The following is a 17,803-nucleotide window of genomic DNA, read 5'->3' on the forward strand; positions in this document are numbered from 1 at the left end:
AAATGCACAAATTTGTTGTTTCCAATATCCTTCCAAACATGTTCTTTGAAATGCTTCCCAAAAACATAAGTTACTGGGGAAACAAATGGAATTGTGATTATTGATAGAGAACTTTAAAATTTTGTTTTGAGAAACACAGGTACTCAAATTTTTTGTCAGATAATGATGTTGCAACATGCTCTTTGAGCAAAGGAAGACAATTAAATCGTTCTTAATTATCCTTCAAAAATTCAGTAATGTCTATCAGATCAGGAATTTTTTTCATATAGAAATGATATATTTAATATCATCTTTCATAAAATGTTATACACAAATATATCATGTCTCATGTCTTGTACATTATTTTGTGAAAATGGTTCTTATTTGAAATTTTTTGTTCGATGCAACACAATCCATTTGATTTCTGATACTATGTAGGTTTGGGTTTGTTTTAAATTTAGAGTGTTAATATTGTTGTTACCTTTGGAATATGACCTAATATTTTTTACCTATATGACATTAAAATAATTGCTATATAGGTAATAGGTTGTAACCTTGAAGGGTCTTGCCCCTGTATGCACTCAATGCAGTGGAAATTAATGTGACATATGAAGAAATATTTATAATGAGATCTACTGAAATGTCAATTATTTAAGACTTAGAATATTCTTAGTTATACACTTGTAAGCATTATTTTTTCTCTCTCAGTTAAGATTCCATTGAGTAAAATTACGATAATGCTTTATTTTGAAGATTCCATTTAAATGAAATTCTTATCAATGTTTTATATTGTCTTGCAGATTCAAGCATTGGTAGTCAGCCTATCATATTTCATTTATGATTTATTTTGTTACGTTTTTGACTCTCCTATCAGCGTTTCAAATTGTATCCATCACATAGTGAGAATATTGGGTCTTCTTGGAGGTATTTCTTATGGTGTAGTATGTTACTATGTTCTTTTATCAGATTTATCCAGCCAGAGTTTGTTGATAGGTCACTAAAATATATAACATGATTATGGATCAATGTAAAATGATTTATAATTTTCACATTATTAACAACAATCTGACACAAATCCAAAAGTTGAGGATGGGTAAACTTAAACACAAATTCAAAAGTTGAGGACATGTAAAATTTAAACACAACTTCAAAAATTGAGGGCAGGTAGACTTAAGATAAACAAGGATAAGAGAGTACACGAATATTGGTAAATGTAAAAATGATTTATAATTTTCACACAATTAACAACAAGAAAGCACAAATGCAAAAGCTGAAGACAGGTAAATCTAGATTCATGTTATACAGTCACTAGTCAATGTTTTCTTTGGGAATCTCCCATTGCTAGGTTCTTCTTATTATTTTGGTGTTGTTTTTAACTTATGAAATTTTATCTTGACTTTAATCTCATGGGATATAGGATATGAGCAATTGTTGTGAGATAACATCATGTGCACCTTTTACCTATGTATCTGGATATAATCGCCAGGATAACAAGACCACCTAACCTAGCCTACTTTAGTAGGCTTATCATTCCAGTTACATGTTGACATGGCTTCTATCCCTTTTGTTGATAGGTTCATCATTTCATTTGCATTTTGATGTGGCATGGTTGAGTGCAAAATCATGTGGGTTCATCTATCTTCCTTTCAGTGCCATTGATACCTATTGCACATGCATCTCGACAACCACCTCCTTTGGAAAGGAAAGTTGTAACTTGTAACACAACCATTCCTATAGTTTAAAAGACTTTTCCCATTGTCTCACCTACTCTTGTACCCAAAACCACACCTGCACCCAGGCACATGTATGCAACACTGATTTCAAAACATACACTTGAAGCGATTGTCACGATGCTTAAAGGAATAGTTAGCTTCCTCTTTTGAGTCAACAATATAAGATTACACTTTTCAGAACCTACACTTCTACCATGGCTTAGGTGTAGCAATGGTATGGATTGAAATATAAGTAGATATAGTCTTTTGTGTTTAAATGGTATAGGATTCTTTATTTTCATTTCATTTCTCACTCTGTAACATGCTAAGGCATTCATTCACATTTATATTTCAAGTTTTTTTATAAACACAGCCTCACCTAAAAATTGTTCACTCCCTTTCAAGTAATCTATGTTGCCTCAACTAAAATTGGGCCAAATTATCCCTATAAAGGTAAGTGAAAGTGTCCTTTTCTACGGTTTTAGAAATATTTAGTTGCCTTATGCATGAACCATTGGTCTTCCAATTATTGATTTGCATCCTTGTAGTCGAATGGGGTTTCATCATTTATGTTGCATGGAAATTTTGTTCCTGGTTATATAGATCCATACTCATTTTGTTATGATAATATGCTATTTTTTTACTTTATTTCTACTTTATGGAGGAGATGCCCTCAACAGTCCATTTTTCTATCACTGTTTGGTGACTTTTAACTCCATTTCACCAATTTTGGTTATCACAAACATTTATATATATTTTCTAGCTAGTTAGAGAATATATAATGGATCATGGTTCTGTAATATTTTTTCTCATTACTGGTTGCAAGTCTCATATTAGCTGTATCAGGCCAGTTAGATTCATACCCAAATACAAGCAAATATAGTCTTTTGTGTTTAAATGGTATAAGATTCTTTATTTTTATTTCGTTGCTAACTTTGTAACATGCTAAGGCATTCATTCACATTTATATTTCAAGTTTTTTGATAAACACAACCTCACCTAAAAATTGTTCACTCCCTTTCAAGTAATCTGTGTTGCCTCAACTACAGTTGGGCCAGATTCTCACTATTAAGGTAAGAGAAGGTGTCCTTTTGTATGGTTTTAGAAATCTTTAGTTGCCTTATGCATGAATCATTGGTCTTCCAGTTATTGATTTGCATCCTTGTAGTCGAATGGGGTTTCATAATTTATATTGCATGGAAATTTTGTTCCTGGTTATATAGATCCATACTCATTTTGTTATGATACTATGCTATTTCTTTACTTTATTTCTACTTTACGGAGGAGATGCCCTCGACAGTCCATTTTGCTATCACTGTTTGGGGACTTTTAACTCCATTTGACAAATTTTGGTTATCACAGACATTTATATATATTTTCTAGTTAGTTAGAGAATATATAATAGATCATGGTTTTGTAATATTTTTTCTCATTACTGGTTGCAGGTCTCATATTAGCTGCATCAGGCCAGTTAGATTCATACCTAAATAATGTTGGAGTACAGAATGCAACAAACCCGAGTCCCACATAAAAATATAAAGAGCTTGGACAAAGTAATAATAACAATAAATTGGGACAGTATGAAAGGTCCTATTACTGGCACTCAAAGGAGAAATACATCCCTAAAGTGACTCGTGAGTGGCATTGTCCTTGTCTAAACAAGCAGATTTCAAATAGGAATTGGAAGCTGGGGTGAATTTGTTAATATCTTCGGAATCTTGGTACCTTTTTTGATGCGATAAATGTTTGTTTGCGTGTTTTCACTTTTATTACAGATTGGCATTGAGTGCCACATTCATGAATAAACTAGAGGAGATAAAATAGCTTGAGAATAGGTTCTACAAAAGATAGGAGTGAAATTCCAGTCATGTTAAGTATAAATAGATTTCTTCATTGTTATATATGCATGTTCTACATGAATGCTATTCAAAAAAATTTGACAATATTTGTTAATGCCAAGTGAAAAACTTGCATGATCTAGGAAGCATATGAGGATTAATACCTTGCTTAAAACACCAAATACTTGTCTTAAGTTTGTGGGATTTTGTGTATGGCCAGTTTTCTAGATTTTGTGTGCATGGTTTCACTTTTATTACAAATTGGCGCTAAATGCCACATTCTTGAATACGCTGGAAGAGATAAAATAACTTGAAAATAAGTGTCTACAAAATATAGGATTGAAGCTCTGATCATGTTAAGTTGAAATAAATTGAAACATTGTTTTATATGTGTGTTCTACATGAATGTTATTAAAAAAAAATTGTCAATCTGTTAATGACAAATTAGAAACTTTCATGATCTAGAATAACATATATATAAGGATTAATACCTTGTGTAAAACACCAAATACTTGTCTTAAAGTTTGTGTGGTTTTGTGTATGCCCAGTTTTCTAACTATTATCCTATGTGTTATTGTAGCTTACATCTTTCTGTTTTTTCTTGTTTGGTTGAAATTATGCTTTTTCCAAAGGTATTTCTAGCTCTGAATCTCTGATAGTCTCCATGCCCTCTATCTTATATTGGCTAAATTCTATGTTATTGGATCCATGGGGTTTTGATGTCGGATTTGCGCATCTGCGTTTCAGATACGGATATGGATCCACCCAGATCCACATAGGATATGACACATAAACAAATCCTTCAAACCTAGAAATGGATCCCATGTTATTGAAACAAATCCTATTCCAACTAGCTCTCACACACTAGATCTTTAGTGTGGAAAAATACTTCATTGTCTTTACACAAATTTGTTAGGGAATGGGTATTTTAATTCCAACCTTACTAAGTTCATTACAAAAACCAATTCTAATTTTTTCCTTATCTAGAAATAGGTGACAATTTCAATGCAGATTATTTCCTATAGGTTATAGCAATTTCATTCTAAGTCCATTGCACAACGAAATCATTTTGAGGTAGCCAATGATTTTATTTTCCAAAATGTAAGAATGACTGTTATGGTTTCTAAAGATGGTCCCGCATCCTTACTCTTTGATACATCTGAAATTTTAGTGGTGACTTTCTTTTAATAGAAACACAAAGTGACTTTGGATAACTAAGAATTCAAGATTTTTATAATTTTCATGTTGTATAATACAAAATTAAGTACTTACTTACCTCTATTATTCTGGTAAAAAGATACAGAGAGTAGTAGTATTTCCTTAGGGGTTATGTCGACCTAAACCCCTTTATGGTTGGCACATGCATACTTGTTCTAAGTTAGTGGCAAAGTACCTTCTGGTCTCAAATACTAAGTTATCTGGACCACCACCTCAACATAGACCACCTCCACTTGCAGTCAATACCCCAACAAAGTCTACAAAACTCTCAAAAACTCATTCTCCTCTATACTCTATTCCTTCACAACAATTTATGGGGAAGATAAGATTGATAATTTTGAAGATGAAGTTTCAATAGCAGAATGTGTCTCAAGGTGCCATTTCAATGATATCACAGATCTTGTATTAGAGTTGTCAACTTTTAAATAAGGTAGTCTAAAGATGCTTTGCTTGTTCCCTTTCATGTTTTGTTTCATATTAGTCAATATAGCTTGCAGAATAAGTCAAGTAATGCCACGATATGTGGTAATTGACTTGTTTAATTGAGATGTAGATTGCCAGTATTTGTTTTACAAACAAGTCATGGAATGGATTGAAGGAATTTAATAGGTGGGTTGATAATAGCATTGAAACTTGAGAAAGTCTAAGGAGATATATCTTCATGAGTGTGCAGGTTTATCAAGTGATGATCTTCGAGAAACAATTTATAAAGTACTGCTAGCATCTGTTGGGGCTGCTGGGTAAGGGATTCTTTTGGCAGTTTTTTATGCTTTACGTGATTGTATTTCAAGTTAGGTAAAAATTTATAAGAGACATTGGACACTTATCTTGTTGTCCAACTATGTCTGGTGTAATCAATATTACTTGTTGGAATTTACTTTTAACCCAAGTAGTGGTCTTATACTTCCAAACAAGGAAAATAAAAAAGAGAAAAAATCAAATTTTATGAGGAAGCTCAGTGGTAGCAAGAGTGGGAAGCATAAGCCTTAGCCTAACCAGAGTACTTAATACCATGCATGTACATTGCACGTAAGTGCATGATATCTTACCATTCCTTTTCTAGACAATCTTGACTTTGTCCCCTCTTTGTCAAAGTGGTTGCACAATATGCATCTATAAATGCCTGATTAACGGAGTTGTTTAGTTTGTGTCTATGTTGACTTGTCAACTTGCTAAGAAAGATTAAACACTTGCATTATCACTTTGGCCTGTTTGCAATAGGACAAAAATATCTTAACCATGGGAGGAAGTTGTAGTCTTTAAAAATATTACGTCCAAAGTTCCAGTGAACTGGAAACAAAGGCTACCCTGTATGTGCAAAAAACATATTCAATGTTCACAATTCAATTTTTGGCATGCCAAATTTTTGTTGCAATGCTTCCTTAGTACCTATCAATTTATTGTATTCATGTTGAATGAAATCACAAAATAAGTTGGACTTGTCCCAAAGCCTTATTTAGGTAGACCATAGAAGCATCTCTTCACAAATTAACATACCTTTTCGATCTATTTTTGATATTTTAACGGATTCATCTTCTTTTTTCAAAAAGGAAAAATTATGAAGTTTCTTGATTGAGCTCCTACTTTTTCATATGTATTAATGCAGTTTGTGTAGGAGAATCATTCCATGAAATCTTATGCATCAGGATGCACCATTGACACTTTCATAGTGCAGATTGATCTCTGAGTAATAATCATATAATAATGCATTGTGTTAACCTCCTACGACCTCATAATAAAGAAATACTCATGGTTCTCAACTTTTCAATCTGAAAAAGTACATTTTGAAGTTATAAGTGATTATAGCCTGATTATTGTAACTACCTTTGTTAACTAAAAACAAAAACTTGCTTTACTTCAGCCTATCATGTTCAGTGATATCAAGACAAATTATAGAAACTGTTTTCCAAATCTAAATACAGCATGTGTGCGATATGATCAAAATCTACTGCTGAAGATGTTAAAATGCTTTGTTGGTCAACCAACTATTTTATTAGACATTTAAAGAAAGTTGAAAGTCACATGCACATCCCATGTTTTCTCAACAAGAGTTTAGTTACCATTAATCTGTAGGTAATTGGTCATGTGTGTGTGTACTCCCTAATATCAGTAACATACAAAATAGTTTATAGGTTATGAAGCAAATATTGAAATAGTTTATTAGCAACCAATTATTGAGAGTTCGATCCCTTACTCATTTGTATTATATTAGCGATCCCCAATTATAGAAGAGAACTACAATTTTGAATTCTATTTCATGCTTCTATTTTCATTTTACTGCAAAGATAATATCTGATAGAGCATTGACATATTTGTGATGAGTGCACTGATACTCCTTATAATGCAAACTGGAAGTAATTGGCATGCATTTATGCTCTATATGTTATAACATCGAATTCAAATTTTCTTAGATGAGATACCATAAGTAAGAGTGTTTCACATGAACTTGGCTATTTTGACTTTCCAAGGGCTTCAGTAAGATTCTCATCTCAATTTTCTTAGAAAGCATTTTGTTACAGGGTTTATTGCATTTTCAACTATAGCTGAACTTTTAGGTGAAACTTTACTATTTTCTTTCATCATCATCTATGAGATGAAGTAATACCATTTACTGCAGATCAAAAGATTTATGTTTATCTGGTAGATTTTGCCTATGTAAACAAGATTGCTTATTTGAAAACAATGTGGTTGTTTACTTACAGATTTCAGAAACAATGGATGTACGAACAAGAGAGGGTTTACTTTTTGCTGCAGTAGGTAGAGTGTCCAACATAATGGATACTATTTTGGTCCCTTAGAGATTTTGTGCAACATATCACCAACTGAGTTCTCTGACAAAAGATTTAGAGTGGAAAAAGACACAAGTGGTATACAGGTTTAGAGTAGTTTCACCTCATGGATTATTTTTACTCAGGGTTGTTATCATGGTACAATGTTAAAATCTTGCTTGTCCCTTTATTTGTTTTAGATAAAAGTTTTGGAAGAAGGGCTTCTAAATCATCTTGGATTTGGACTTAAGGCTTCTGAGGGTATGGAAGTTGAATTCATATCTCTCTTAGTGAAGATTGAAGAAGCTGAGGTTCATGCTTATGAGAGGTAACCCTCCCTAAATGTTTTCAAAGGAGGTCAATAATTAAAGAATCAAATGAGAATCAACCTAAATTTTAAACCAACATTTAGCAGTACAAATTTTGCAATCCATTTGTGTTTAAATTACTTTGGAACCATAACGAGGATTGTTTTTCATTCATGATCTTAGGGGCTTCCTTCTTCAACAGTTTCAGCTCAGCGGGCCGAAGCTTTAAGGGCTTTGAGAAGAGTTGTTGTTGAACTTGTTGGAATACCTACAAGGGTTTATGTTTCAGGTGGAATCTGCCATTGGGCAAATGGTTATCATCTGAATTTTTAGCTATATGAGAAGTTGTTGTGTAGTGTGTTTGATATTCTGGATGAAGGGAAGCTACTTGAGGTTTGTTGTTAATATTTAGTTGTGGATTCTTGTTTGGATGATATGTGCTATACATGGCCATTGTTTCAACATCTATATTTAGATTCACTCTAAATTTGCATGTTTCATTTATGGTTATCCCAATTGCTAGGGGAGACTTAGAGAGAAACCTTTTTAGTGCATTGAGTACCATCATATGTGTAATGCAATAATAGACTTGTATCCTTTAGTTTCTTGAAAACTAGTACAAGAGGAGCTCATGTAATAACTTTTCCTACCTTTTGTAGCTTTTATGTATGGAGAAAACATCTTTGTCACTTATAGCATGTCTATTAGCATCTCAGAGGCTCATGTGATATTTAAAAGTTATATACCTAATCCAAGCCACTTCACACATTCAAACAAGCCTATTCTCAAGGATTAGAGACATTGGCATTTTTTAGATTCTCTAGGTAGCAATCAAGTGCTTGTATGAGTCTGTCCTGGATTGTCTCCATGTAGCACACAAAGTTTATCAAGAGCACTAGTAGGGTCAAGCAAGGGTGTCCACTATCTCCCACTTTGATTGGGATTTACATCAATGACAACAATGGGCATACATATGACAACAATGGGTGCAAATTTTCATTCCTATTCTTATTTTCAAATATGATGTGATCCTTTTGGCTTCTTTCCTCAAGGGTGTGTGGAGACAGAAAACTGCATTAGCACTTTTTCTATGACCTTCATAGTTGATGGTCAACTTGGGTAAAACTGAGTAGTTACAATATTCAATGGGTAGGAAGGGTCTTCTTAGATTATCATTTCTTCCTTAGAGTGAAGGAGATTGAGATCACCAACTCATATTACATACTTCGGTGTTCAGTTCTTAGGCTCTCATTTTAGTTTAAGGCATGTTCAACCTTGGGTCAATAAGGGCTACATTTCTTTTTCCCTGCTTAAGAGATAGTGTTTCTGACATCATTTCTAAGAGATGTCGACCAAGATGGTAATAGTCTTAATTTAATTTCAAACCTACTTAATTAGCAAATCAAAAAACTAAAATCTTTGTTGAAATTGCAATTTGATTTTTACTAGGAATTGAAACACATCACGTTGAATAAAGTAGCAACACGTGCACATAGCTAAAACTCAATTTACATCATTGTTTATTGTCAAATTTCCTTGAAATTTTGCTTGCTGCTTAAATGAACAATTTGAAACTACTTTTCTTTTCGCCAAGACACAAAATTTCTCAACAATAGAAGCAATGGAATGAAACAAGTTAAAGACACAATTACACAAGAGACACTAATTTTCAATTGAACCCAACTGGGAAAACCCTCTCCCTGCCGTTGTATTTTATTGATAGAGTATACAAATCAAATACAAGTAAAATTATCTATTGAGAACAAAGTTGTTCTCCTCCTATTCTAGCCTATACTTTCCCTAAACATTACTTGATCACAACTCCTATCCTTTGTGTATACATAGGTCCGAAATCCTTGCGCACTAGCCTCTCTTATTGACTCCTAAACTAATGCGCACAGGGACTCCTATTTTGTAGCACAAATATCTTAATCTATGCGCACTTGGTACTTAATAATGTGCACACCACAAGCATGAAGCTCACACAATTCTTGTGCACTTTCTCACAAACTTGTGAGCTATTTTCTTTTCTCACAACCTTGTGCACAAAACAATTGTTGAATTATGTGCCTTCGTCCTCCTTTTATGCTATTCGATCATGCTATAACTGGCAAGTTTATTTTTAGAACTTAGTCTTGTGATTGATTTGTTAACTGAGTCAAACTGACTCTTCTAACTCGTCCTTGCCACAATTAGACATTGAGGCTCTCACTCGTTTTTTTCCAAATATAAACTCGCACTTGGAGAGCCACATAATTGAGCCTCCAACTAGCACATGAACAAACTAACTCATCCTTTTCCATGAACTCGTAATTGAAAAAAGAAGAACACGTTGAAGTCTTTCTTGACTAAGGCACAAGTCAATAAGACCTTCACTCACTATTATTTTCAACAATTTTTATTGTTGAAAATAGGAAATACATGGAAAGATTTAAACTGCACCCTTCACTTACTACTTCCCACTCTGAAAAACTGAATGAACTTCACTCACTACTCCCCACTCTGAGAAATTGAATGAAATAAAACCTATATGATTTCCTTCTCCCTTATATACTAGAAGGCACAATGAATTTGGACACATTCTTGACATTGCTTTAACTTAAATATACCTAAAGCCTATAAATATTCTTGGTCTTGAGATTAATAGCTTCAACCTGCATGAAAGATTTTGTGAAATGCGAAATTTGAAATGTGGAGTTATATCACGTCCAATGAAATGTCTGGCTTTTCTATTGATACTTCCCTTCTATCTATTGATATTCACAGTAGCAATATTACCTCCTCAGTTTTTAATATGGTCCTAACATCAAGAAAGAGTGACAATCCCTTAATGCAGTCTTATGTTAATTTACTTGTTATGATTTTGAGACATGAAAATACAACCATCTCAAATGATCCATTAAAGATGCTTCTCCAATTTCCACTCTTTATCAATTTAGAGAGTATCTCAACTATCATTGCACTATCACTTTTGAAAGCAATTGTTAGGCGACAACTACTAGTTCCAGATCTGTATGATTTAGTCACTAGAGTGGCATGCTTGATGGTAACTAGTCAAGCTCGTCTGATTCACCAGCAATGTTGTCAAGTTATTTTACAGTTTCTTCTTGAATACCCTCTTGGTGCCAAGCAACTACAACAACCCTTGGATTTCTTAGCGATTCACCATTTTGTACTAGTGATTCGCCATGATTTTACAAGATAATATAATATGGTGAGAGATTCCCCAAACACACACACACACACACATATATATATACACATTATATTATTAATAAAATTGCCTTCCATTTTTCCTATGTATCATGGGGATTCGCCCATTTATTATACATATAAATTTAGGGGGGTTCTTAAAATTTTCCCTGGTCCACGTATTCCTCCACTTCTTGTCTGACCTTGTTTCTACCCTTAGCTTCAGTGAGTGTGCCGACTAAAGGGATATTGTGTGACCACCATGAAATCCAAACTATTATACAACTATGCATAAGAGGCACGAATGTTGACGATGAGTGAGCTGTGTTATTTGTTACTTTAGATAAGAATCCACACCTTTGATTTCTCCAATTCAACTTGTTTCCTTGTCTTCTTTACCAACTCAAGAGGTGCACCTCTGTACTGTATTCCCCACTCATGCACATCAACGATGGTTGTATGAAAAACCTTGAGATATTTAGCATTCTCTTTACATTTCTTTTTCATGTCATGCAAGCAGACAATTTCTTTGTGAATGGTAAATAGCTCCTCATAGAGGTTCCTCATAGTGTCTACCAATGCCAATACTTCACCAAGTATGGTTGCCTTGAATTATTCTAAGTACATTTGTGTGGGAGCTTCTTTCTAAACCTCTGCATGGAGTTTCTCAATATGTTTCTTTGCGGCCTCTAAGTTCTTTGTCATATGGTTGTTTTCGGCCGTCAAATACTCTATGTTTGACTTGGAGGCTCCTGTGAAGGCCAAGTTGGTTGCGACAATAGCTTCTGGATTCTTCCTAGTATCCATCACAATCACCTTTTCTTTGATAAATGTAGGATGTGTGAGGTCATCTAGGAAGTGTTTCTTCCTTTCCTGTACAATCTTCTTCTAAAGCTCATCAAAAGTTAAACTGTAGATATCCATCACCAGACCTTCATTAAGAGGAGAAATTTCCTCTTCCGCATCTAAAGCTTGCCCTTCCATAGGAGGAGATGGAAGCTGAGTAGTGGTATGCTACGTGGGATGCATGAGATCAACATCTTGATTTTGTTGCTCCAGCTCTACCTCCATATCTTGGATCACTATCAAATCCTCAATTTCTTGGGCAAGTTCTTTGTCCTGCAGCTTCTTGCTTTCTTCTTCAAGTAGCCAACTTTGTTCCTCTTCTTCGGCTTGCTTCAGTGTTGTTTCTTCCTCCTCTTTCTTCCACCTTTCTTCTTCTTGTATTTTCCTCTCTTATTTTTCTTTATGTTCTTTCTCTTCCTTCTGCCTTCTTCTTCCGACTTCCTCTGCTTCCTCTTTCTTTCTAATGCTATGGCTACTTTCAAGGTGATTGGATGATTTCCATTTGTAGCTTTGTTCTTCCACTGGACTGTGCATAACCTTCAACTTCCCCTTTTCATGCACTGGGTTATGCCTCACTAATGGTTCTGCTTCTGGTTGCTTCTTGCTGAGGAGTAACTATTGGCATTATGATACAGGTATGACACAGGTGGTGTCCTTAATGGAAACTCTCTTGAAAGATCACAATATAGCAAGTAAACAACAAGGAATGAAAAAAGAAAGGTATACACAGGTTCACCATTGACCAAGCCACGTATACACGCAGGTTCACTATATACAAAGGTGCGTATAACGTACACACGCACTTTCACAGAAGGAAAGTCGCGTACATGTTGGAAAACTAAGTTTTGATCCATGGTATTTGGTCCGAGGTATTGACCCCAGGTATTGGGTCCAAGGTATCGGTCTTACGTGGTTTTGGACCATGGTATTGAGAGAGGCCTAAACCTATATAAGGAGAAGAAGATCATTAGGCCAAAGTGCAAGTCGCAAGTGATGAAGTGTGAGATCTAGTATGTTGGTTATAGGTTTGTGATGCTTTGCTTGATTTGAACCAAGGATGCACCTATGCGGTTGATGATGGATAATGGATCGAGATCATAAGACTTGGAATGTATTATCATTATGTGGTTTGATCATGGATATACTAGATCTGAATTATTGACACATGTTTTATTGTATAAATGTTATGATCTGGGTATGACTGATGTCTGGAATAGCTACAAAGTTATGAGTAAATATTTGCAGATATGTACGCGGGTTCACTTTGGTAAAAGTGCGTATACACGCTGGTTCGGCTCATCAGAGTAGCGTATACAGTATGAAGTATGATATTTGAAGTTGCAGTTGGATCTGGTTGTTGCAAAGTTCTGTGGTCTACTCTGTGTTCTGGTGACTGTGTTTTGTTGACAGGGTTTTAGTGATTCAGTATTGGGTGATTCAGAGATTGATGATTGGTTGATGCAATAGTTGTATTGCAGTGGTGATTGATTTTGTGCCTCAATGTTGTTGATGGGTCTAGTATGAAAATTGGATGAAATGTGGCCTTCAGATTATGTTGTGCTTCAGGAGTATCCAGTATGAAAATTTATGAAACGTGGTCCCTAGAGGAAGAGAGAAGGTCATAGCCTTTTGTAGGTCGGCGCCTACGTATTTGTAAACATATCAGCCAGTACAAGAGCCAGGGGGTTGGAGCTCCCTTCCAGTAGTAGTTAGAAAACGAGTGAAGGTTGGAGCCTTTAGTAGGTCGATGCCTACGTACTAGTAAACATATCGGCTAGTACAAGAGCCAGGGGGTTGTAGCTCCCTTCTAGTAGCAGTGGGAGAACGAGAGAAGGTTGTAGCCTTTTGCAGGTGGGTGCCTATGTACTGGTATGAGTCTATGCTAGTACAAGATCATAAACATGTTTTTCTTATATTAAAGGAAGACGGCAGCAAGTGGTTTTTGTCCCGCATTGGGTTTCCACCTTATATCATGGTGTTCATGTGTGTTTCTTATGTGTGATGATCTATTCTGTTTTTACTGCACCTGGTTACTGTTTATATGGTTAATGAAGTTCTGATGCACTGATTAAAGATCAACATATGATGAATTAACTAAATCATAAGTTTACTGGATATATGCTAGTTGCATTAATCACAGTTGCATGTACATGCGAGTTCCCTTAACTAAAGTAGCATATATGAATCTGATTATGGAAATGAAAAAGTTAGTGATTTGCTAATACTGATTCACCCCCCCCCCTCTTAGTATTATTTCCAACAATTGGTATCAGAGCAGGTCCTTTGGAAGAAGCTTGATCGCTTGAAGGAGATCCGTAGAACAATGGGAAAGAAAGCGCGTCAGAAGAAGAAAACAGCTCAAAGGAACAGTGATAGCCTGCCATTAGGTGGAAGCAAGTATTCAGATTCTGAATCACCTCAGATTGAAGATGAACAAGCAAATGAAGCATCAGATAAAAGCATATACCAACAAGATATATTTAACAAAAGGGAGAGTGCCCTCAAAGAAGAAGTCATCAAGTTAAAAGCTCAACTGGAGTGTGCCTTTAGAGTATGTCAAATGTTGCAGGAGCAGAATGAAGAATAAGGAATTCTCAAACTAAGGCAACAAGTGGAAGAAGGAAGAAAGTCTGAAGAAATCTTGAAGAAGCAATATCTGGAAAAGGAAGAACAAAATCTGATTGAGGTAAATATCTTGAAAGATAAATTAGAAGAAAAAGATAAACTATTACGATTTCAAGACAGTACTAAGATGTTGGATGATATTCTTAGTAGTCAAAGGTCGCCTGCTATCAAAACTGGTCTTGGTTTTGTTGAATCTATTGAAGGTGAATCTAGCTCACAAGGTGAGGCAAGGAACTCTAATGCAAAATCCAAAATGTTCAACAAGGAGATGAGAGGTCAACCCCATCAACAACCAAGGAAAGAAAGTCTTCAAAGAAAACCTTTTAACTGTAGAAGTGATAGACAATTATTTCCTCCGATAAATAATGTTGAATGTTATGTATGTCATAATCTTGGACATGTTGCAGCAAGATGCAAAAGTAGAATGGTTCAAGACTGTCACACAGAAAGAGCATCACATCCCAGGTACTTTAAGGGGTATTGTTTTTCTTGCAATATGTTTGGTCACAAAGTTGTCGACTGCTACAGAAGGAATATGAAATATGTAAGATGTTATGCATGTAACAAGCTTGGACATATAGCAAAGGAATGCAAGAGAAAATTTTGGGAACCATACCAAAAGGGGAAAACATCATCACAATTGAAGATATGGAAGAAAAAGGAAGTACAGTCAGAAAGAAGTGGCATAGCAGAGTATACAAACATGATAGACTCAGAGGGAGCTGAAAGTGTGGAACTTCAGTGTTCTAAATCTCATACGCAAGTTTCATAAAGACACGTTGTGTGTATACACGAGTTCGAAGCTGCATAGTCGTGTATATGTTGGTTTGAGGAAAAGCAGAGGGACAGACTCAGGAAAAAGGGTCTGATATGGTTCAGTGAATTATTTGCTTTGTTTGATGATGGTTACAATCTGCCGATGATGTGTGGAAATGTGATGTTATTGAGAAGTGCTTGACGTATATCTGATTGATGACAATGCCTTGATACTTCTTGCTGATATATGCATGATTAGATCTGACAGTGAACAGATGGAACAGGTTCAGGGGGAGCATATTCTTCGAATAATACATTTTTGGCATTATGGTTAGAGGTCTTTGGTGATGATGCTTATGTGGCTAAATGATACATCTTGCTACTTATTGTTGGTTGGTCAAGAGAATGGTATTGCAAGTTACAGGTCCGGATGCTGTTGACAGATGCTTATGGTGCAGATCATATATGGTGTATGATAGTTGCTGATGACTATCATGGTCTTGTTTAGATTGTTGGTCTTTGTTATAAAAGTCATGTATATCATTTGATGTAAAGGTCATGAAATGACCTATTTTGTTACCCCACTATGCATGGGATGGATAAAGTAATATTCTTGTTTTGACATGTATAAACATCTGGTATATCCCCACTTGGTTGGGTGGATGAGTCAAAATGGTGTATCCCCACTTGGTTTGGAGATTGATGTATGTATGAGTTATAGGTGATAGGAAGGTCATACTCACTTAGTCGAGTTGTAGAGTCATGTTATTCTTTTGAAAAATATTTTTGCAGACTTTGCATGTTCTCAGGGGGAGCATGGATGGATTGGTACATCTTGGCATATACAAAGGGGGAGCTCAATCAAAGATTTTAGCATGTACTCAGGGGGAGTATGGACAACAGAATGTATATCAAGGAAGAGAATATCTTGGTCCGCCCTTTGCCCTTGATGTCAGAGGGGGAGAGTGACTTGGTGTGGTTGTTGCCATCAAGTCCAAAGGGGGAGATTGTTGGAATTATGATACAAGTATGACACAAGTGTTTTCCTTGATGGCAGCTCTCTCAGATGAAAGATCACAATATAGCAGGTAAACAACAAAGAATAAAGAAAGAAAGGTATACACAGGTTCACCATTAACCAAGCCACGTATACACACAGGTTCACTATATACAAAGGTGTGTATAACGTACACACACACTTTCACAGAAGGAAAGGTGCGTACATGTTGGAAAACTATGTTTTGATCCATGGTATTTGGTTTGAGGTATTGACCCCAGGTATTGGGTCCAAGGTATCGGTCCTATGTGGTTTTGGACCATGGTATTGAGAGAGGCCTAAACCTATATAAGGAGAAGAAGATCATTAGGCCAAAGTGCAAGTGTGCAAGTGATGAATATTTGATGAAGTGTGAGATCTAGTATGTTGGTTATGGGTTTGTGATGCTTTGCTTGATCTAAACCAAGGATGCACCTATGCGGTTGATGATGGATAATGGATCGGGATCATAAGGCTTGGAATGTATTATCATTATGTGGTTTGATCATGGATAGACTAGATTTGAATTATTGACGCATGTTTTATTGTATAAATGTTATGATCTGGGTATGACTGATGTCTGGAATAGTTGCAAAGTTATGAATAAATATTTACAGATCTGTACGCGGGTTCACTTTGGTAAAAGCGCGTATACACGCTGGTTCAGCTCATCAGAGTAGCGTATACAGTATGAAGTATGATATTTGAAGTTGCAGTTGGATCTGGTTGTTGTTGCAGAGTTCTGTGGTTTGCTCTGTGTTCTGGTGACTGTGTTTTGTTGACAGGGTTTTAGTGATTCAGTATTGGGTGATTCAGAGATTGATGATTGGTTGATGCAATAGTTGTATTACAGTGGTGATTGATTTTGTGCCTCAATGTTGTTGATGGGTCCAATATGAAAATTGGATGAAACATGGCCTTCAGATTATGGTGTTGTGCTTCAGGAGTATCCAATATGAAAATTTATGAAACGTGGTCCCTGGAGGAAGAGAGAAGGTCGTATCCTTTTGTAGGTCGGCGCCTACGTACTGGTAAACATATCGGCCATTACAAGAGCCAGGGGGTTGGAGCTCCCTTCTAGTAGCAGCTGGAAAACGAGTGAAGGTTGGAGCCTTTAGTAGGTTGACGCCTACGTACTAGTAAACATATCGGCTAGTACAAGAGCCAGGGGGTTGCAGCTCCCTTCCAGTAGCAGCTGGAGAACGAGAGAAGGTTGTAGCCTTCTGCAGGTGGTTGCCTACATACTGGTATGAGTCTGCACTAGTACAAGATCGTAAACAGGCTTTTCTTATATTAAAGGAAGACGACAACAGGTGGTTTTTGTCCCGCATTGGGTTTCCACCTTATATCATGGTGTTTATGTGTGTTTCTATTAAAATTGGAAACTAGGGCAAAAATTCATGTGGCTCATCTTATTCATGGCTGATAATATTTTTATTAGATTCCTCTCGTCGAGAGGTTTAGGATTGATATAAAGATCATCCGATTCCGATAAGTATTCATGGAGATATGAATTTATTTTGAT

At 35.7% G+C, this 17,803-nt stretch overlaps 1 protein-coding gene across 4 annotated transcripts in view; it reads left to right on the forward strand.

Moving 5' to 3' along the window:
* The window catches only part of LOC149141664 (FKBP-like peptidyl-prolyl cis-trans isomerase family protein), a 348,564-nt gene extending 344,996 nt beyond the window's left edge, over window positions 1-3,568 (forward strand). For 2 of the 4 annotated variants that reach the window (XM_089448330.1, XM_089448331.1), the window contains exons 6-7: window positions 780-903; window positions 3,137-3,568. In XM_089448330.1, coding sequence (XP_089304456.1) covers window positions 780-903; window positions 3,137-3,222 — 210 coding nt within the window. In that variant the 3' untranslated portion in view covers window positions 3,223-3,568. The remainder of the gene's footprint in view (window positions 1-779; window positions 904-3,136) is intronic. The other 2 variants (XM_089448329.1, XM_089448332.1) reach the window with 2 other exon arrangements.
* The last annotated feature ends 14,235 nt before the right edge of the window (window positions 3,569-17,803 follow it).

This window comes from Pinus tabuliformis, chromosome X (genome assembly GCF_031772625.1).
Source record: "Pinus tabuliformis cultivar Carrire ecotype Pingquan chromosome X, CPIR1, whole genome shotgun sequence".
Classification (NCBI taxonomy): domain Eukaryota; kingdom Viridiplantae; phylum Streptophyta; class Pinopsida; order Pinales; family Pinaceae; genus Pinus; species Pinus tabuliformis.